Genomic DNA, 23,017 nt, shown 5'->3' with positions numbered 1-23,017 from the left:
CAAAACCCAAATATCCCTTTCAGACACGTCGTAAATGGTCTGATCAGTGGAGTATGTGAAACACCTATTTCACACATTTGCACTTTTTCTAATCTTTGTATGAGAAGATTAGTCATACAGTCATCTTAGAGCAAACCCAAACAGATGGAACCTCAAAAAATTATTACCAAAACCTAGAAAAGGTTCCTAAAACATGAACCAATGTTTTCAGCATCCATAAATATTTTTAAAAATTAACATATACGAAAGTTCCAAAACAGTTTTGAATACTAGAACCTAAATAGTATTTTATTTAAAAAATCAGAAAGTCCATGTCTCTTAGCAGCATCTTATTCAGACTTGCAAAACTACACCACTTTCATTCACAGTACAAAGTTGTATGAAGACACATCACTGTACATTTATTACATCATAACTTTACCTGAAGCCTCAAATTTTATATAAGAATATTTTTTTTTCAAAACAGATGTTAAGTACAACTATGTCATTGCTTTGACTGTTCCCTTTTCATTCTAATAATTACAGAAACCACACCAGACATTATAGTAATTACAAGACACATTAATATGACAGATAACATTGAATGCACTGTAGGGATGTCAGAGAACCATTTTTAAATTTTACAAGAACTTATTATTGGGTCCACTCGAGTCACAGACTCTCTGATCATATCTTGCTGTCAGTAACCAACTAAGAAATACCAAATGCTTTCATTTTGATAAAATCCAGTTCTTGAATTCTGCTAATGTGCAGTGACATCCCGAGGTTTTTTAATATTTAGTGACCGTCACCAAACAATACAAATTCAATCTGGAAAAATAAAGTATTTCACAACAGATGTAAAATAGGTATCTGAAACAAATAATGAACTTGCAATTATGCAACACACAGTTCTGCATTATTCTGCATTTGCTGAAGCAGAGTCATGACAATGCAAGTGCATGCCATTTTAATGCAAAGATTCACTATGGGTATTTTTATTCACAATTTCTATCACTATCAATACTCTGAGTATACCCTAATAGCACGCAAAATATTCTGTTATTAAAAAAAAAAAAAAAAAAAGTAGATCAGTTTATATATTTCATTCACTTGATATGTCAAAGATCTGTATATGCATTTAAGATCAGCTTGTCATTTTGCTCATTGTAGAAGTTCTCTAATTAAAACTGAAAATAAAATACCCAAATTATTCACAAATGTCAGGGATTTTTCACCAATAAGCTGTTGTTTCTATCAAGAGAATACACAACATTTCCTGACAAGCTAAATAACTTGGGGCACGGACATATTAAGATAATCGTGCCCACAAAACAAATTCAATACAATTAAGGCTCAACTGTACCAGAAACAATGCGCTTGTATAATTACAGCTATACTGCAAGGTAAAATGTCTAACAAAGTCTAAGTTTTAATTGGTATAAAAGAGGATTCAAATGTGGTATGTTGCCATACAGAAAACCATCTGTTGGATATTATATTTTGGGCTTCTGAATGTTCGGTTTTAACCGAAAAAAAACGATAAAACACCTCAGATACAAAAAAGAAGAAATCATTGTATAACCAATTAACACTGGAAAAACAGTGGAAATAGTTAATCAAATCACGTTGACCACCCCTTTCCCATTAAAAAATAAAACCTACTACTACTAATACAAAAAAATACAATGTCCCTCCTTCCTGACTTGTATCTATCATTGATTCGTTCTGAATACTTTAAACCCACCCAACTACTGAGTGACAGCACATTCCTACATTTCTATTGGAGTCTGCAAGATTTAAAACAATATTTCAATTAGGAATGGAGGCTTGTTCGCGGGATTTAAAGCTGCATTACAGTTAAGATACAGAGGATTTAAAATAGAATTGCAAATTGTGGCGAAATGTAAAAAAATGCCTACACACAAAAACCCCAGAATTTGCCTTTATCTGACAATAAGGATTTCGTTGTGGAAGACAGTAAAGGAAAGAAGGTACAACTTAAGTGTGCAAGTAGCATCGAGTTACTACTATACATACTTTGATAGAAAAAAACGGCCAAGCATTTTGGAAAATAACCGAAAACAATAATTTCATATAGTATATATAAAAAGCGAAAGCCCCAAAGAAAAATGATTTACATAAAATTAAAAAATAAGCACCGAAAAATGAAATTAATAAAAACCTGAAAAACAGAAGCCCTAATTATATTTGAGTACTCTATTACACCAGGACATATACTGTACATTCTTCTTCTAATTTCCTCTGCATGGGAAACTTGTAAAGTGTTAAAAGTGGAAAGTAACAATGCCTGTTCAACTGCCTAAGCAACTGAATGATTATATGCAATGAAACTTTTTTTTTTTTTTTTTTACTTTCCATATCAACAAGCTAGCATGATCATTTCTACTACAGTGTAATAAAATATCAGATTTTATCTTAAAGGCAAATACATTTTTACAGATTTAGAATTCAACTTTGAAACAAAGGCAATCATTACCAATGTCATCTGGTCCCAGGTACGAGAAAAGAAAAAAGTTTTATTTAACCAAGACAGCATAACTGTGAGTAATGCAATGGTTTGCCCACAAAAAATCAATAAACACCAAATTACAGTCTGTACACCAGTAACACTACCACTTCATAAAAACATTTTATTTTCAATACCTGTATTGCATTCACAGCATAAGGCCTTGTGGTATCTTGAGCAGCAACCAAAAAGAAAAAAAATGACTGAAAAGCATTCTGATAGTGTTACTGAACAGGCTGTAGGGTTTAAAACACAACACATTACTTTCGCTAGCTTTCAGCTTTGTTGAATGTTTTCTTGCAATATCTTTTAACATAAAATCTCAATTTGTTTTGATATTTTTATTAACATATCCCTGGTCAGTTAGCAACCTGTTCCTGCCCCTCTGAACCTGTGCCGGAGCGAGCAGGTAGGATAGAGGAACCAATCAAAATGCTGAACTTGCTGGGAGAGGAGCCGGGAACCAATGAAATGTTTCTGATTGAACAGATTGGATTTTAGCAGCCAATTCAGAAAACATTTTGACAGGAAGACCCGAAGCATAACTGATGTGGACTGACCAGGGATGTGCTAATAAAAATATAGAAACAATTGCGATTATGTTGAAAAAGATATTGCAAGAATACAAATAACAATGCACTGTGTTTTAGACCCAACAGCCTGTTCAGTAAGACTTTTAAATCGCCTGAAATCAGAACTGAAATCCCAAAGCTGGAAACAGATAAATAATGCATAGTATCATGGATGTGCTGAAATCTGCTTTAAAGTATTTTCATCTGGAAGGTTTCATATGCCTCTGGGGTGGTATTTCTATCAATGTTACAGTATCTAAAGAGTAACATTCTTGCAGCGTTTATAATAAAAGCTGCTGTTATTCAAAACTATAAACGCAATTTTAACTTAAGTTTCTTACTCCTTTGTAACATTTCCAGAAGTGGATGCGGTTTTCTGCTCTTGAACATAAAAGTTGGTGTTAGCCTGTCTGCACAGTGTACTGCTGTGACAATTAAAACTAAAAGCAGTCTTGTAGGACTGAAAACAGTTATTATATACATAACTGTATTAAAAAAAAAAATAGCTTTAACAAGTTATGTCAAATTGTATACATGTTTATTATAAAAAAAAAAAAAGTCAAGAGGCTCAGACTCAGGAAAGGATATTCCATTATTAGTTCTAAATTCATGTAACTAAATATATTTTTTGGGAATAAAATGTATGTCCAAATCTAGATATGGCATACAAATGATAATAATAGTAATAATAGTATATAGAATGCAATAGATATGGTAGATGCTACTTCAGCTCACCCATGATTCTGATTAATTATCTGTTAATGATTGAAGGAAAAATAAAAATGTAAAAATACAATCATGTTCTAGCCAAAAAGGTCTTTCAGGTCATTGTTTACAGAGGTGCTGCTTTTCATGGTGTTCTTTGGCATGCCGGGCTGGGAGAAGTTCTGAGGGCTAAAGAATGGATTTGCCTGGATTCCAAAGCCTGCCTGGCCCGTCACCCCGGGTTGCACTGGAGCCATGGGTATGTTCATGGTCTGTGGTCCTTGGGGTTGCCCAAACTGGTTCAGCCATGGGCTGGGGACAGCTGCTGGTGGGGCAAGTTTTGGTGCCATTTGGTTCAAGCTTACTTTGCGTTTCTGGGGTACAAAGAGAGAATCTAGAGCCACCATGTTTGCAGGTTTGTTTTGTTGCAACACACCCACTGTACCTGGCTGACTTAACCCACCCATGGTGTTGAAATTGGGCGTGCTTGTTGTCGTAGCCATGCCACCGTACATGCTGGGGTTGGGGGTGCACATTCCCATGTTCATGGCAGAAGGCTGGAATCCCATGCTGGAATTAAAACCATTGCTCATGTTTCCCATCGCACTCATAGTACCCATCGAGGACATGGTGGAGAATCCTGTGGAGGGGGCTGGTTTAGCAGTGCTTAGAGACAGGTTCCCCATAGATGACATGCTGTCCAGAAGGGTGCTTGTCAGATCCTTTGTCTATAAAAATAAAATACAAATCTTATTAGTCTAAGAAGTAAGTTGAACGGCATGTTTTAAATATTTTATTTGACGATGAAAATTAATTCTACTGATGAATACTGAAAGCCGTACTGGTTTTACAGAAGCTGCCGTTGTCACATTTGAGGGAGCAAGAGGCTTCTGATTCTTCAGTTTCAGAGTCTGCTCCTGTTGCTTTGCTAACCGCTGTTTTTCCTCCAGTGTTAGAGATACCTGGTAAAATAATGAAATTAAGTTGGTTGCAATTGCAGATTTCTTCAAGCATTACACAAATGAAAATGCATATATGCATTAAAAAGAATAAAACATACTCTTGATGGTTGTGGTACTACTGCCGTAGATCCATTTTCTTTCTTGTCAGATCCTCCGCTTACAGAATTTGACCCAAATATTTTGTCAATCTGTTTGGGAAAGCAACTGATTTTTAATGCTCAATATGTAATAAAAATTATATTACAAGTGTGAAGTTATCTTCCTTACAAATGTGTTTGTAATTTTTGGATTACCCATGCAAATCCATCACTTTTCTGTATAGCCTTTCTAAAGACGACACTTTTGGTGTGCTGAAATTCTGCTCAGCTGGCTAGATCTTTGTGAAAAGGTTTTCTTCTGACATGCACTTTATCCATGTGCTGAAACAAACTTACTTTGAAACATCAACACCCATAAGATGAATGCACTTATATTACTGAAATCAAAGTGAAGGAAAGAAGAACAGGCTAACATTAAGAAAAATCATAAACCTGACACATAGTTACCCCTATACAAACACAAAGCGATGCTGCTAGAGTTGCACTTAATATGACACTAAACACACCGAAGTCCCATTATGTCTTAACAATCGTCTTACCTGATTAACTGGATTTGACTGAGGCTCTTCGGTTTTGTTCATTGTACTTGAAATTTCCATTCCTCTAATGAAAGAGTTTTAAATGCATTTTAAATACAATTAATTATATTGCGGGGGACAAAAACATGAAACTGAAATACACAGGTATGAATGAGTACAATACTTGATTTTAAATGTCAAGTTTATTTTGAAAATATAATAATAAAAATGTTTACAGTAAGTTTTTTTAAGTAACTATTAAATCTCCTGTGGTAACTTTAAATGGATGGCTACATTAATGTAAAAAGTGAAAAAAATATATATAATTTGATGACTTTTAGTGCCTCTTAGATACGTACCTGTGCTGTTCTTGCATGATATGCAACTGCTCAAGTTTGGTCTTGTGTTCTGCTTCTATTCGATTCAACATGTCTTTTATTACTGCCATGAAGGAATTGAACTAGGAGATTAAAAAAAAAAAATATATATATATATATATATTGTTACAACCGAAAATTCTTTCTTCATTCAACATCTCGACAGCAAAGCACTGTACAGTGTAAGCTGTATTGAAAGAAATGTCTCGAAACCCCTCTTCTGTTTGGGATTTTTTTTGTTAAATGCCCAGACAACCAAAAAAAAAGTTGAATGCAAACTGTGCAAGCGACTGTTGATATATCATGGAGGCACATCCAATCTCCGGGGTCACTTTACAATCATAAGTTATTATTATTATTATTATTATTATTATTATTATTATTATTATTATTATTATTATTATTATTATTATTAATAATAATAATAATAATAATAATAATAATAATATTAGTAGTAGTAGTAAAATGTGACTGTGACTGATAACTTGCTTGGAATGGTGACTGTTAAATTAAGTTTGTTTTGCCTAAGTCCGCTGCAGTTAGTGCTGCTGCAATGCAAGCTTACGCACAAGCAGCATCTATTACGTGTAAATAAACAACGTGTATTTTTATTATTTAATTATAAAAACATGATTACTGTTCTATATAGTGTAATTTTAAACTACATATGAATGTTTTATTCCATTTATATGGCTTACCTGTAAAATAATAGGATTTTCAATCAAATATAAACAAGTAGCTATGGTGACATCACCAGTAAATTATGCAAATTAGTACCATTGAAGGTTCGAACCTTCCTTCGGTAATGTGTTCCGAACCTTCGAAGGTCAAAATGTACCCTCGTTGCAGCCCTAGGTACGGGTCGGGTCTCAGGTCCTCGGGTACACCCGGACTGTGAAGACCTTGAATGTGCGGGCAGCCTGAGGCATCTTATAGAACACCTGAGGCATCTTACAGAACACCTGAGACGTCCTGGAATCATGCCCCAGAGGTAATTCTACATGTGTTAATACACCTGTAAACTACCAATGCAAAGCCTCACCTGGTTGAGATTGAGGTTGTTATCAATGCTAAGCGGGATGAGGTGGGGCAGGACTTTCCCAGCCAGTTGTTCTTTGGTAATCCCCAACTTTTTATGAGTAAATGTACACTTGTAGATTCCTGTGAAAAAAGTGTTGTATAAAAACTAAACCAGCAGTCAACAATAATAAACATTTTTAAAAAATCAATTAAAAAAATGCAGATATAAAGAAAGTCAATAAATTGGCCAAGGTAATTTTATTCAGTTGGCTTTTTTTTATTACTTTAAAATGTTGCCAAACATGTCACTTGGAAACAAAAATGTTGATTAAACAGTTAAATATCCCTAATATATTCAGTTGTAGTCAAGAGTTTACAAGAGAAAACAAAGAATTTTAGGAACAAAACTTTTGCTCAAAAGATTTCTTTTGTGGATGAGGAAAAAAAGTTATAAGAAATAGATGTCTACAATTATTTTTAAGCATTTTTTTGGCAAAACTCCAAAAATGTATTCATACACTTTGATGCTATGATAGTACTGTCTACAAGGTGCTAGAAATTTCAATATAATAATCCATCCATCCATCCATTATCATTAACTGCTTACTCCTTTACAGGGTCGCGGGTGAGCCGGAGCCTAACCCGGCATACACAGGGCGCAAGGCGAGACTACACCCTGGACGAGGTGCCAGTCCATCGCAGGGCACCACACTCACACAGAGGGCAATTTAGAGTGACCAATCAACCTGGACAGCATGTCTTTGGACTGTGGGAGGAAACCGGAATACCCGGAGAAAACTCACGCAAACACAGGGAGAACATGCAAACTCCACACAGACAGTACCCTAGGCCAGATTCGAACCTAGGACCCTGGCGCTGTGAGGCAGCAGCGCTAATCACTACGCCACCGTGCCGCCCCTCAATATGATAGTGAAGAACCTAATTCTAGAAAAGTCTAGAAAATGCTGGATTGTAGGTGAACATTCTTAGAGTGTATAAAAGGGTTAGGCATAGGATGATTGCTGTCATTACCAACAAGTCAATATTGGGAAAAGTAAAGATCTATCTGAAGACCTTTGACAGCAAATGATGTATTGTCATAAAGCTGGAGAAGGATACAAGAAGATTTCCAAGCATTTGGAGTACCCCAATTTCAACTATTGTTTCTATTATCAAGAAGTACAAGACAACTGTCACAACGCTCCCTCGGTCTGGAAGAAAGAAGGTTCTTTCACCAAGAACAAGTAGAAGAATTGTGAGGAAGGTTAATAACAATCCGAGATTGACTGCCAAAGATATTCAAAGTGAATTGGCTGCAAGTGGGACTGGGGTTTCCATTTCAACCATAAGTTGAGTATTGCATGTTGAAGGTCTTAATGGTAGCAGGAAAAAGCCACTCTTTGGAAAACATCACAAGGACAATCGCTTAAAGTTTGCAAAAACGGAATTTGAATGATGGGTATGAGTTCTAGTCAGAGGTTTTGTGGAATGATGAAACAAAAATCGAGCTATCTGGTCACGCTGACAGTTGTTATGTTTGGAGAAAGTCTGGTGAGGCGTACAAAGAAAAGAACACCATACGTACTGTCAAGCATGGAGGTGGTAATATCCTTCTATGGGGCTATTTTTTCTCTAATGGCACAGGAAATGTAGTTCCAATACACGGCAAAACGGATTCCATAGCATACCAAAAAATATTGGCCAATCATCTGAAACCCTCCACTACAAAAAACTTGGTTTAAAGCGCAACTGGACGTTCCAACACGACAACTATCCAAACTACACATCAAAATCTACTTCAGAATGGTTAAAGAAGAATAAAATCAAGGTTCTGGAATGGTCTAGTCAAAGTCCCGATCTAATCTGATTGAGAATCTTTGGTAGGACTTGAAGGCTGTGCACAAGAGAAGTCCTCGGAATTTGAATGAACTGGAACAATTTTGCCTTGAAGAATGGTCGCAAATCACTGAAGAATCATGCCAAAAGCTCATTAACAAATATCCCAATTGTTTAAAAGAGGTTATTAATGCTAAAAGGTGCCTCAACTAGATATAACAATTTTCCTTGTCAGGGTATGAATACTTTTTAATTGCTGAAATAAATAATTGTCGATATTTATTTATTGTAACCTTTTGCTACAAAAGATTTTTCCTATAATTTGTTTTCAGGAAATTTCTAAATTTCCACTGGGGTATGTAAACTTTTGACTACAACTGTATGTATGAAGATGAAAAAAGGAAAAATGTAAAATACATCCCATGTATTCAACATATAATAGCTAGAATACTATGTTACTTATTACACTGTAGACACAACTATACTATAAACAAATACAGTATGCTATGCACAATAGTAAATAATGAATTGCTCTAGCTCAACATTTAATTCTTTAAATCTTGAAAGTGATGATGAAAGCAAACTATTGAAAGGTCATTTCAATTCAGATATAGTGAAGATATATTGCTTATTCTTTCAGTTTCATGTGCAGTACATTAACTGATGCAATACCTTTCTGAAATGCCCCAACCAAAACAAAAGTATGAACAAAAATATAACTATATTTCATATATGAATAGTTATGAGTTGCACAGTTACACATACATTACCTAAAACTCCCATAAGCACAGCAGGCTCCCTGGATGGAATTTCCTGCAGGAATGGCAGGAGCTCATCTATTACAAACCATTTATCAAGATATTCTAGAATCTTGCCCAGACAGACCAGGGAATTTACACGGACCTACAAAAGAGAATACAATTGAACTCTTTGCTAGTTGCATTTTCAGTTTCCATTTGAAAAAGAAAGACAGTATTGAAAACTACAGTGCTATGATAGTACTATTTTCTAGAAATTAAATTATGGTATGTATAAAGGAAGCCCCATAGGATTCAGCATCTTATTTACAAGGGTATCCTGCCAACAGTTTGGATTTAACTACACAGTCCCTAAACACCAACCTTAAGGGTTAATTGTACAATACGCATAATCAAACAGATTAATCAAAATGTTTTTGTTTTTTTTACTTACTGCAAGAGAGGATGTCTGTAAACACGCATTTTTAATTCTTGGAATTAATGAGTTCTTCATGGATGGGTAATCTATCAGGTTTGCAAAGGTGGGAATGATGTTTAGACAGAGTTCCTGTAAATTGTGAATATAAAAAAATACATATATTTAGTGAGCAAACCTAAATCTTAAAGCATATATTTTATCACAAGGTCCTTATCCTTTTAGTATAGCTCTACGTGAAAAGTGAAAAATGTGTGGAGTACACAATGAGTACTGTACTAAACAGAACATTACATTACATACAACCACAAATATCAGAAACCAGCATTGACCTGATAATATAGAATATAAGTTTGTTCAGTGCAGATACTGGTTTGCAGTACTTTTTTGAGTAGTAATTGCCTTCACACACACACAACCTTGGAGTTAATTACATTGAATTATTTTACTCTCAAAACATTTACTTCAGGGGTAGGATTAGTTAATGTGAGCGAACTCACTCCCCAGTTTTCCTCTTGTGTGAAGGCAAACAGTAGCGAGTCTTGCTTCAGTCGCTACCATATTAAATTTGGTACAAAAAAGGCATTAGTGCCCATAGCTGCAAGCAAAAAAGAAAATGAACACTTGAAAACGCACAGACTGAGGAAATGTTTAAAAGTCAGACCTATACACCAATTAGAAAGCAGTCTAAATAGTATCTGGTCTGGACAGTTTTTAATCATTATGTAAATTATGTAAAAATAAGAAATATAAAAAAAAACATTGGAACAAGGGTGAGAGTAACAGAGCCCAACTTTCCTGACTCCACTTCTTCCTCAACTCCGACATAAGGAATCCTATTCCATGTAATGGCAGATATTTTTATAAATAATCTACAGAATTTAAAGAACAAACTGGCAACAGACTAGGGAAGAAGCTAAAGGCAACATTCAACTTGTGATCCAATGGCAGACTGTGGTTAATACTGTTGAAGGGGCTCATAAATACTCTTTAATTTACAGTAATGGCGTAACAGAGTACAATCACCACCCAAGAAAAAAAGAGGGATCCAGAAAATGTCAAGAAGTACAACACAAACCTTTAACTAATTTCATATTTATATTTGATTAATTTTGGGCAAGACGATTCGAGTACTACCCCCACGAGTCATAAAGGGGATAATGGGAATTGTATCTCACAGTGTACATATATTAAATTGTTCAATTACAAACTGAAACCATGGGATTACTTCACCATACTACAATCAAACCGTAGTGTTATCTCACAATACCTGAATCTGAATTGAGGGTGCTTCCAGAGCTCTGTAGACCATTGGTAGGACACTGTTCTTTATATCTTCTGCAGGAGTTTTGGTCAGCAACAAATCCATTTTTTGCAAAAAGATTAACAGAATCTGCAAAGATAACAGATAATCCTAAAGCAATTACTTGGAACATTTGCTGTGAATTATTATTATTAAAAAATATTACACAGCTGGATGAAATTATGCCAATCATTTTCTATACACAATTTCACTCACCATATTGCTAGCCTGACAGCATGGAACAAAACAAAAAACAAAACAGCTGTTTGGTTTGGTTACATATTAATTCAAAACACATCTTATTCTGGAAACTACAAAACTAGAATATTCAAGTCTCCCCCTCCCACTGATCTGTGATTTCACACTGGCGAGGTTAACAAACATAATTTGAATTGCTAATGCTACTGTCATGCTGTTCTGCAGGGTTTGATTTCAGATTACACTCTTATTTATCACATTATGTATTTCAGAATCTCCTTATCCTTTAGCATGCTTTCATACTTAGCGCTACCTTTGCATGAGGATTTGAGCTTGGCTGCTTTAGTATACATGCAGAGCAGTAGCTTAAATAACAGGGATGCCGAATACCTGAATAGGTTCTTGTTGCTTGAAGACTGGTGAGAGATCAGGCAGGATTAATTTAACATACTCCTCTTTAGTGCACTCTTCAGCAATGAGCAGGACGTTTGGCAGGACGAAAGGGACCATATCCGGGTTCACAAACTCTGAGGTCAGAGCTGGCAGGATACGGTGTACTACAACCCGCTACGTAGAAGCAAATCACATATTTCATATTCAAATTGAAATACATCCTTTTATTACACGTTTATAATTACCATCACTGAAGAACTTGCTTGCAGTTCCATTTATAGTAAACTTTTTTCCCCTTGAAAGTTTCTTTATTTATTTATTTCATTGAGATATATAGATATAGATAGATAGATAGATAGATAGATAGATAGATAGATATACTGTGTGTGTATATATATATATATATATATATATATATATATATATATATATTCGCACACAGTATATTTATATATAAATATATATATATATATATATATATATATATATAGTTTTTTTTCCCCCCTCACCAAAACCAAAAATCTCTTCTTGGAAGATACATGGTCGATCTTGACCTAGAGAATCATTTAATTCAGTTGTTTTAATTAAGTATGAAGGCAAGATCTGAAGGGGTTAGGTCTTTATCATTAGGAAACCAACAAGTTTAATGACCACAACGTGGCAGCCATATTAGGTCACAGGTCAAAGTGAAGGAACATTGTTTAGACTGAGCCAGGTTCATAGAAGAGAGTGATCAGAATGTGGTTGGTAATGGAAGCAGACATACCTTAGGCAATTTAGGAAGAACCTTTGGAAGTCCTTTGTAAAACTGAGATTTCTGCAGGTTATCTCTTTGGAATAAGGAGTCAAAATACTGTAGTGTCATAGCTCCAACATCATCAAAAAAGGGAATCTGTAAGATCCCCAAAACATGCAAATAATGAATTTGTATCAATGTATTTGTTGAGCATTGTTTACATTAAAACAAACTTCTATAAATCAGTATTGTTTTTATTATTGGGATGCAGGTCTACTTTTTTGGACCTCCAGGTCTGTACATACCACATACTACTGATAAAGACACCTGTATATTATTTGTTGTGTCACTGAATCTACTTTATTAAATATTAATTAGCTTGTTGTGTGTATAATTTATTGTAATATAAATACACTTACCTTTGTCATCTGATCTGCATCAGGCCTTACAGTTGAAGTTACATTCAACAAAAGCTTTACATGCTCACGAACCTCTTCTGGAATCTTCTGCAGGATGTTTTGACTTAAACGGCTCAACTGGTTATAAAATACAAGATATACATCATGTGTTAAGATTTAACAATGTTTTTTTATTTTTATAATGGACCAACCGCACACATGAAAGCATATGTCTTTTGGGCTAGATCCCTTGTCAGACACAGGTAGTATTTTTATATTATTAATAAAAAAAACTATTCTGAACCTAAAACAGCAATTTACGTATTAAAAAAAACACATATAGGTGTCTTACATAGAGGTATGTATCACGTAAACTGACACACATAAAACCACATGCATATAAAACAAATGCTTTCTTTTACCTGATCCAGCTGTTTGCTGAAGCTTTTAAAAATACCATGCTTGTTTACATCAAAGATGGGCTTTCCTTCATTAAATACAGCATACACAACAACTCCTAAAGAGTACATGTCACTGGCTGTGTCACAGCTCACAGAGAGGATGTATTCAGGAGCCAAATACTCTGGGTTAGGCAGGCACAGCGATGGAAGATTCGGGTCCCACTCTTTACAGGAGTACTTTGGCTATGAAAAAATAAATAAATCAAGAAAGTGGTTCACTAAGTTTACTAAACTCTTGTCCTTAATCTTGAATTATGTTATAATAAGCGTAGAGTGCCAATACTTTTGTCTGTGACTGTATGTTATATACACACACTTGAATAACTGCAAGTAGTTTTTTTTATTATTATTATCATAACGATTTTATTTAAAAGATGAACTGAACAAATGTTTTTTTTCAATGATTATGAAAAAAAAATAAGTAATTCAAATGAAATCCAATACCTCTTGTTCAGATGGATTGGATGAGGAGATACTGAAATCAAAGCCCATGACTTTCCACGCTCCACTCTTATTCAGAATGATATTCTCAGGCGTAAGATTTCCATGAACCATTTTCACACCATTGTGTAAAAAGGACAAGCCTTCAGAAATCTGCAATATAAAACAAATATTTAAAATAGCATGTTCATCCTGCTTTAGCTGTGTTGAAACAGATATGAGTCAAGTGAAACTAGTATAATATACAGCATACTGTAGTTAGTGTCTTTACTTTCATATCATAATAATAATACCCTTTGATACCACATCAGGAATTATTGTGAATCATACTGACTTTACATAATAAGCCTTTTGCAAAACAATCCCTGTTAATTCTCTGTTTTGGGAATTAGTACCACTGATTAAACTTTGAGTACAATAATGCACATGACAGGAAGAGGATCATGCAGCTACTAAATATACATCTGAACTGTCTTTAAGAGGCACATTTTCAAAAGAAATAAAAAAAGATCGATCTTTCTGTCCTGGAATCTTGTAATTGCAGAGCAATATTAAAAAAAAAAGAAAGTTAAACACATTCTTGAAAAAAAACTAGTGGATTAACGCAGTTGTGTGTGAAATTATTTTCTATATTTAACTATATCTAGAAGGCCTATCCACTCCACACTGTCATTGTTGTCAATTATAAATTAAGCTGCCAGCACTAGTTTATCACAGCACTGCATTTTCTGCGTAAAAGAGCTTATATGTTGTGTAAAACACTGTATAAAGCCAGGTTCGTTATTTTAGAACCCTGCGGTTAAAGAATGCTATCTGTTGTACCATCAACTGAGGCCATTTCCAAACATCCTCCTTTTGTCTTTATGTAGGGTGGACTGTGTTGCCAATGTTCCAGATCGAATCACAAGGGTGATAAATTGCTTGTTGCCCAAGCGATCATGCATGATGTTTATGCCTAATCATTAAATGATCTAGAACTATAAACATGTTTTTGTTCTGTAGAGGATTTGTCACACATAAACAAAGCAAAACATCCACATGATGCTGTCTTTGTATCTGGAGTATGTCGTGATAACCTACTTTACAAACATGGTAAACCGCCAGCAAATTCTCTGTAGACACTGTTTCCCAACACTTCCTTTTTTTAAAGCGTTGACCAACAAAACAGATTGCGGTTTTAGAACTTGTGCAACATGCAATGTGCACTGTATTTTCTTTCACTGGCTTTTAACAATTTATAGCAACTGTACGTTTCCATGTTCGCATTGGGCTATACAGACACTCACCTGTAAGAGTCCATATTTGGTTTCAACATCATACAGCTTATACTCCTTAATGTCGGTAGGTACAGGGCTTGGCAGATTGTCCCACTGTCCAAGAACATTAGATAAGCTTGCAAAGACTGGTTCTGTGCAGAATGCTAGGCAGTCTCTATAGGAAAAGGGTAGAGTTCAAAAGGGGATTTAAAAACATTCACTTCCATGCTCATATCCAACATAACTAGACCACAAATTATAGTACAATTAATAACTAAATAATAATGTATATATTAAAGTGGATATTTATAGGTGTGGAAGTAAACAGAGCTTACCAATGTTTTGTTAAACATTCCTATTACTTTGATTAATTTCTTTAGGATGGCATATGCAATTTAAGCATGAAAATAATTTTAAGCATCTCTGCTCAGCAAAAAGGCTTTTTGCAGCGTTGTGTCTAAAATAGCCATTATTTAAATACTAAATCTGTATATTATAATAATGTAGTTTAACTTTTATTTTGCGCATGCCCACCTGATCGCTAGGGGGTCAATTTGTCAGAGTAAGAAACATTGCGCAGTCATGTTGATGGGAATATTTAGTTTACAAATTCTGAGGAGAGATGCTTAAAATAATGTTCATGCTAAAATTGCATATACAAGCCTAAATAAAAAGGCCTAATTAAATAAATAATTCAAAGTAATGGGAAGGTAAGCTTGGTTTTGTTAAAAATACGTATTCATTTTGCAGTGTGGAGTAGTGGTTAGGGCTCTGGACTCTTGACCGGAGGGTCATGGGTTCAATCCCCGGTGGGGACACTGCTGCTGTACCCTTGAGCAAGGTACTTTACCTAGATTGCTCCAGTTAAAACCCAACTGTATAAATGGGTAATTGTATGTAAAAATAATGTGATATCTTGTAAGTCGCCCTGGATAAGGGCGTCTGCTAAGAAATAAATTATTATTATTATTAATTATTATTATTATTAAAATAGATGGGATGCTATCCTTGTAGTAGATTATAAAACAAAGATCAGATTTTCGTTACTGCCAACGCAAGCACGTCTGTTTCTACTGACAAGGTAAACTGTCTCTTCAGAATTAGGTCAATGTAGAATGTCAGACTTTTTGCCAGCCTTGAAGTGAGCAGTTATTAATTTTTACCTGGACTCTTCAAGTGGGTGCTGGACAGTAAGCAGCCGTGGGTGCCGTAGTCTTGTAAGCTGCTGGACTCCTCGTTTGAGAGAATCTATAATCTGGTCTTTATCAAACTTCTGATACTTTTCAATCATCTTTTTATCAAACACAAAAACTGCTACTTCCTGAAACAAAATGTGAAATATAAATAAATACATAAACAAACAAACACACACACAAACAATCATACAAATGAATAAAAACAAAAACCATGCAAACCAATTTGTTTGGTACGGTTCTAAAAATATATAGTGCAATACATGGCTATGGAGAAAAATGCACAAAAATTGCACAAGATCAGTGGGTCAATTGCAATGTACCAATTAAACTGGTTTAACTGAGGTTTAAACCTGAAAAGGAGTCTTAATGTCTGTGAGCTCAATTGCAATGTACCAATTTAGACCACAAGGTGTCAAAAGGTTTTTTAACTCCAACGTACCAGCAGTGGCTTAATTTAAGCCCATTTTGTGGTCAATTTTTGACCACGGAGCTGCAGGTTTAACTGCTTTTTTTTCCATTTGACGGGACAGTATTACTTCATCAGAAAGATACTTGGCGATATACAAATATATTATAACTTCAGGTAAGATGTTCAGAAAACATATTGATATGTTTACATATTCTAAGTGTTTTGTGAACAATAGGTACTGCACTCGCTGTGCCTTAATTATTTAATTTTACACTTTTATATTGTGTGCAAAATGTGGTTATATATTAACATTGTCTACCCAAATGCCCATTTGCTTAATTTAAAAACATTATCTAAAGGTCCCCAAGTGGCTCATCCAGTTAAAGCGCTGCCGCTGGGAGCTCAGTATGAGTCACACAGCTTGGACGGGGCCAGTTCGCGTCAGGGCTGTGCAAAGAGGCTGAACTTTGCTGGAGACTCCAAAGGGGGCGTCCCCGGCAGGGACTTCTCACTGCGCAACAGCGAACCCTACTGGTCAGACACTGAGCACATTCAGAGTGGATAAAAAGCAGGGATGATCTCTATTCTCCGGGATCAGTAGCCCACCTACATCTGCTCTGGTTTGCTCAGAGTAAAAGCGATTCTGGCTTTAGGTGTGTGAGACTGGAGGATGCTAATACGCCCTCAGAACATCTGTGCTGTGTGGGGACTCGCTGCAGTGAGGATAAAAAACATAATTGGACATACCAACCAAGGGAGAAAAATAAATAAAAATAATAATTGGTCACTCTAAATTGGCAAAATTCTGTAGGGGTCGGTATAGCTAAATGGTTCTGACGTTACTAAGGTATACTAAGGTATAATGCGACAAAACAGCATATTTTGCCAGATGCGCCCTATAGCCTGGAGATCGCTGGTTCTTATTCACGCTATGTCATTTGCCAACCATGACTGGGAGTTATAGATATATATATATATATATATATATATATATATATATATATATATATATATATATATCTTTAAAATATACATGTTCACATATACAGTCATATTTCATAAATTATACTTAAATTCTACTGTAAAATATAATTTACAAGATTTTCTACAATTGACATGGTCTGGTTCTTATTCTGTAGTGAATTCATTGCTTGAATCCTCAATTTAACTGAGTAAAATATCCACAAAAGTTAGGTATTGTTTTACACAAAGCTTTTTTTCAGCCATTTTGACTCATCTGCTGTCACTCAGCCATCCCACAATGCAACACTCAGTGCCAGGAGGGAAGAAGTGTGCTAGTTACGCCCTCCTGGCACTAAGTTTACTTAGATTTTGCAGTTGTTTCTTTATTACTTTCTCGCTTTATTCAATGCAGTTTGTGATTACAGTTAGGTCATTGGCACTAGATAGATCTCAACTTTAATTTGATATATAATATGCCATTTTGACAAAAATGTCACTTACGCCCTTCTGGTTCTGAGCCCTTGATATTACAGGATATAACGTACTTAAGAACATAAGAACATAAGAAAGTTTACAAACGAGAGGAGGCCATTCAGCCCATCTTGCTCGTTTGGTTGTTAGAAGCTTATTGATCCCAGAATCTCATCAAGCAGCTTCTTGAAGGATCCCAGGGTATCAGCTTCAACAACATTACTGGGGAGTTGGTTCCAGACCCTCACAATTCTCTGTGTAAAAAAGTGCCTCCTATTTTCTGTTCTGAATGCCCCTTTATCTAATCTCCATTTGTGACCCCTGGTCCTTGTTTCTTTTTTCAGGTCAAAGAAGTCCCCTGGGTTGACATTGTCTATACCTTTTAGGATTTTGAATGTTTGAATCAGATCGCCGTCTTCTTTGTTCAAGACTGAATAGATTCAATTATTTTAGCCTGTCTGCATACGACATGCCTTTTAAACCCGGGATAATTCTGGTTGCTCTTCTTTGCACTCTTTCCAGAGCAGCAATATCCTTTTTGTAACGAGGTGACCAGAACTGAACACAATATTCTAGGTGAGGTCTTACTAATGCATTGTAGAGTTTTAACATTACTTCCATTGATTTAAATTCAACACCTCACAATATATCCGAGCATCTTGTTAGCCTTTTTTATAGCTTCCCCACATTGTCTAGATGAAGACATTTCTGAGTCAACATAAACTCCTAGGTCTTTTTCATAGTTCCCTTCTTCAATTTCACTATCTCCCATATGATATTTATAATGCACATTTTTATTGCCTGCATGCAATACTTTACACTTTTCTCTATTAAATTTCATTTGCCATGTCTGCCCAATTCTGAAAGCTGTCTAGATCATTTTGAATGACCTTTGCTGCTTCAACAGTGTTTGCCACTCCTCCTATTTTTGTGTCGTCTGCAAATTTAACGAGTTTGCTTACTATACCAGAATCTAAATCATTAATGTAGATTAGGAAGAGCAGAGGACCTAATACTGATCCCTGTGGTACACCACTGGTTACCTCGCTCCATTTTGAGGTTTCTCCTCTAATCAGTACTTTCTGTTTTGTACAAGTTAACCACTCCCTAATCCATGTGCATGCATTTCCTTGAATCCCTACTGCGTTCAGTTTGAGAATTAATCTTTTATGCGGGACTTTGTCAAAAGCTTTCTGGAAATCTAAATAAACCATGTTGTATGCTTTGCAGTTATCCATTTTCAATGTTGCATCCTCAAAAAAGTCAAGTAGGTTAGTTAGACACAATCTCCCTTTCCTACAACCATGCTGGCTGTCTCCCAGGATATTGTTACCATATAGGTAATTTTCCATTTTGGATCTTATTATAGTTTCCATAAGTTTACATATAATAGAAGTCAGGCTTATTGGTCTGTAGTTACCTGGTTCGGTTTTGTCCTTTTTTGTGGATCGGTATTACGTTTGCTATTTTCCAGTCTGTCGGTACAACCCGTGTCAAGAGACTGTTGCATGATCTTGGTTAGCGGTTTGTAAATAACTTCTTTCATTTCTTTGAGTACTATTGGGAGGATCTCATCTGGCCCAGGGGATTTGTTTACTTTAAGAGCTCCTAGTCCCTTTAACACTTCTGCCTCTGTTATGCTAAAGTTATTTAAAATTGGATAGGAACAGGTCGACATGTCGGGCATGTTGTCCGTGTCCTCCTTTGTAAAAACCTGTGAAAAGTAATCATTTAATATATTTGCTATTTTTTTCTTCATCTATGATTTTGCCATTTGTGTCTCTTAGACATTTAACCTCCTCTTTGAATGTTCTCTTGCTGTTATAATATTGGAAAAATATTTTGGAATTGGTTTTAGCCCCCTTAGCAATATTGATTTCTTTCTCTCTCTTGGCCTTTCTTAACTTCCTTTTTGACTTGTGTTTGCAGTTCCAAGTACTCTGTCTGTGTACTTTGTTTTTGGTCCCTTTTAAATGCTCTGTAAAGTGCCTTTTTTCGCTGAATATTTTTTTTAATTGATCTATTAAACCATTTTGGCCATTTTGTTTTGTGCCTCTAGTACTACATTTTTAAAAAACAGCCATCCTTTTTCCTTACTGTAGAGTCCTGCAACAGGTCGGGTAGTGATCTTTTTTGCGGTTTGCGGTTCGGGTAAAAAATAAATACATTTGTGTCTCAATTTGAATCACCAAAAACGTTTTCTGTCCTTACAGTGTACTCGTCTGTAACCCTTTCCCAAATATAGTATTAGAAGGTAAATGTACCGGTATTTCCAGCACTAAAGCAGGAGGCGATTAGAGAGGAGTCAGCTGACTAAGTAGTGTTGTTCTTGCTTGTTTGATACGTCACAAGATCTTCATCACGTCTGCTTGGTGATATTAAAAATGTTTGTGAACGAGGTGAAACAAAAGATAGCGCAGGGTTTATTTCATGTAGTGGATAATAGTTCAAGAGGTAAATCAGAAGTGTGGAATTCTTTTGGAATCATAGCGAATGAAAATAATGAACATGTGACTGGATTTGTTGCTTGTAAAACCTGTCATGTTTTTGTAAACAACAGCCACAAAACTGGTACATCATATCTGTGAAAGCTTGCAGTGGGTTGCGGGTTCGGGTCGGGTCCTGTAGTAGCAGGTCCGGGTCGGAAACGGGTTGTAAAAACTTGACCCGCGCAGGACTCTAACTTACTGCGTAGATGACATTTATGACATGATGATCCACCAGTTTAACTGCTCAACTACAACTCTTGTCCTGTTTTTTTATACCCAGATTGCTTACATTGCTGGAACCTGACTTAAAATATCTGAATCTATAATCTCTGTAAAGATTCTTCATGCAGATACTTCCAGTCTGTACTATTCATATTGGGTAGTGGTGGGGTCACTAGCTTATTTATACTGGTGCCTTGAGCAATATATTAAAAGCAGGTGTACCCTTTAATAGAAAAGTATAAAGAAACATAATTTATGTCAAATGTACACTGTGGGTTTCAGCATAAATACACATAGTACTATTCAATTCAGAATTTGAGCTTTTCTTTCCCCTGAAAATAACCTTGGGATGTTTAGTACAAGAAGGTTGCTGTATAAATGGAGATTTATGGAGTTGTTTGTTCACAGCTCAGAAAAACTTAAGTCTGACTGTATGCATTTAGCCTTGGTTTGAATGAAATTATGAAAATTCAACAATTTAACAACTGACCTGTTTGGTGGATTTTTTGATGCCATTGAAGATCTTCCAGGACAGCATTGGCCCTCCGCTGGCAATGTGACGCCCCACTTCAAACTCCCTGGTAACAGGGTTTCCCATGACAGCACTGGTAACATCTGCAGTTACCTTTGTCACCGTGCTTTTGAACTTATTAAGCATGGACTCCATGGTTTCACCCACAGTCGGTCTGATTCCCTTAAAAATATAGATGAGAAAAAAAGATTAAATAATTACAATCTATTCACACAAGAGGACAGAATAAAGCTACAATTCTATCAAATATACAACTACACACAAAACTCACTAAATATTTCTTAAGTTTAACTGCTTTACTGTAGTATGTAGCATTTTCCTTTTGCAGTTTCTAAAAGTAATGTTTATGTTTAAACATGAATTTGAAAGGTAAGGCAGGCTTTTTGTATTCTGACCAAACACTCCATTAATCAGAAACCCCAATTTAGTTGACAGATAATACAGTAATAAAGGATTAACCTCTAAATGCGTAATGTTTTCTTCAACATTTCTTTCACAAATTAACTTCCACTGGGTCACCTAAAGTACAAAGGAGACTGTTTTGCCCATTGTCCCAAAAATCGGGACATTTGACATACAGAACAACATGTATTCAAATGGGGTTTGTATTTCCCTACAGTACTTCAGACAGTACAGGATGATACACAACACTGATTAGCATCATCACAGTTCACAACTCTTGATAACAAAAATGACCCTATGATGTACTCCAGACTGCAATCGCTACAGTAGATACACTTCTATTTACAATACACACGACACATTTAGTAAATGCTGATTATTATTAATATAGACGTTAAAGATAATTGCAATAAACTTCTGCCTGTGCTTTCTAGCTGGATTATCTTAACAAAAAACCCTATGAAATGTATGATACTAGTAGGCGTTCTAAACCATTTGGTGAATTTAAACAAGTAGTTGGCAGAATATACCATACACATTTTAAAAAACATTAACTTGTAGCAAACAAATCAAACACATAAATCATATAAAAAAATAAATTAAACAACAACATATGTTCTGACAGAGGCAGGGGTGTGGATAATAAGGCTACCACTGCATCACATTCGTTGCCGTATGTTGTAAGCTATGTGTGTTATGTTTTGGATATAGTCTGTATTGTTAGCAGTTAATTTGCGTTTTAAGTTCAAATAAATTAAATGACACAACCTCCAATTTGGCTTCGATTACAAGTATTGTATTATTTTGTACAAGTGTGTGTTTACACCTCCTCGGTGTCAATTACTTTTTTTTTTTTTTTAACACACAATGCAAACAATATTTAATTAACGACTGCAAATCCTTTTGAAACAAACCAGAACAATTAATAACACAACTTAATTCCTGGTTACTTTCTGAATTGTCTACACACCCCTAGGCCCCTCAGTCAGCGATCAGCTGCTGCTGCTGCTACTGTTGTTGTTGTTGTTGTCTCCTCTCACGTCACGTCATTATAACGTATCACTCATACTGCTTTCACATTCTTAAAATGGGTGTGACTTATCACTTTCTTACCTGCTCGCTGAATTCAATGTCCACGTTTTGTGTGGTTTCCTTTTTATGGGTTTGTGAGTGAGCTGTCAGTGTCTATTGTACGCACCAGCCTCCATGTCTTCGAGCTTGTAGAATTCTACCTACCTGGAACGTCACTTCCTTCAAAGATAGAATTCTCCACCCATCAAAACCATGTGATACAAGAGGAGTATACGAGACTAGATAAAAGAGGGAGTACGTGGTTGTGCATATCGTTATTGTGTTGTTCGTCAAAGTGATTACAAA

General features: G+C 35.5%; 1 protein-coding gene across 2 annotated transcripts; it reads right to left on the bottom strand.

The window, feature by feature from the left end:
- Positions 1-316: 316 nt before the first annotated feature.
- Positions 317-22,930, bottom strand: LOC117414861 (SCY1-like protein 2). 2 transcript variants are annotated; one of them, XM_034024688.3, is made up of 19 exons: positions 22,754-22,930; positions 21,197-21,400; positions 16,120-16,277; positions 14,987-15,131; positions 13,704-13,853; positions 13,221-13,442; positions 12,820-12,936; positions 12,431-12,556; positions 11,662-11,838; positions 11,290-11,301; positions 11,041-11,163; positions 9,789-9,902; positions 9,368-9,500; positions 6,784-6,902; positions 5,724-5,824; positions 5,386-5,449; positions 4,847-4,936; positions 4,629-4,748; positions 317-4,514 (listed from the first exon to the last, which is right to left on the bottom strand). In XM_034024688.3, exons 2-19 carry the CDS (start codon positions 21,371-21,373, stop codon positions 3,885-3,887), a joined length of 2,778 nt encoding a protein of 925 aa, XP_033880579.3. In that variant the 5' UTR covers positions 21,374-21,400; positions 22,754-22,930; the 3' UTR covers positions 317-3,884. The 2 variants fall into 2 exon arrangements, with proteins under 2 accessions (XP_033880579.3, XP_033880580.3); XM_034024689.3 differs by lacking the exon at positions 11,290-11,301.
- Between the last annotated feature and the right edge of the window lie 87 nt (positions 22,931-23,017).

Source organism: Acipenser ruthenus, chromosome 7, assembly GCF_902713425.1.
Source record: "Acipenser ruthenus chromosome 7, fAciRut3.2 maternal haplotype, whole genome shotgun sequence".
Classification (NCBI taxonomy): Eukaryota; Metazoa; Chordata; class Actinopteri; order Acipenseriformes; family Acipenseridae; genus Acipenser; species Acipenser ruthenus.
The sequence above is the reverse complement of the archived record's forward strand: the minus strand, read 5'-3'. Positions and strand labels throughout refer to the sequence as shown.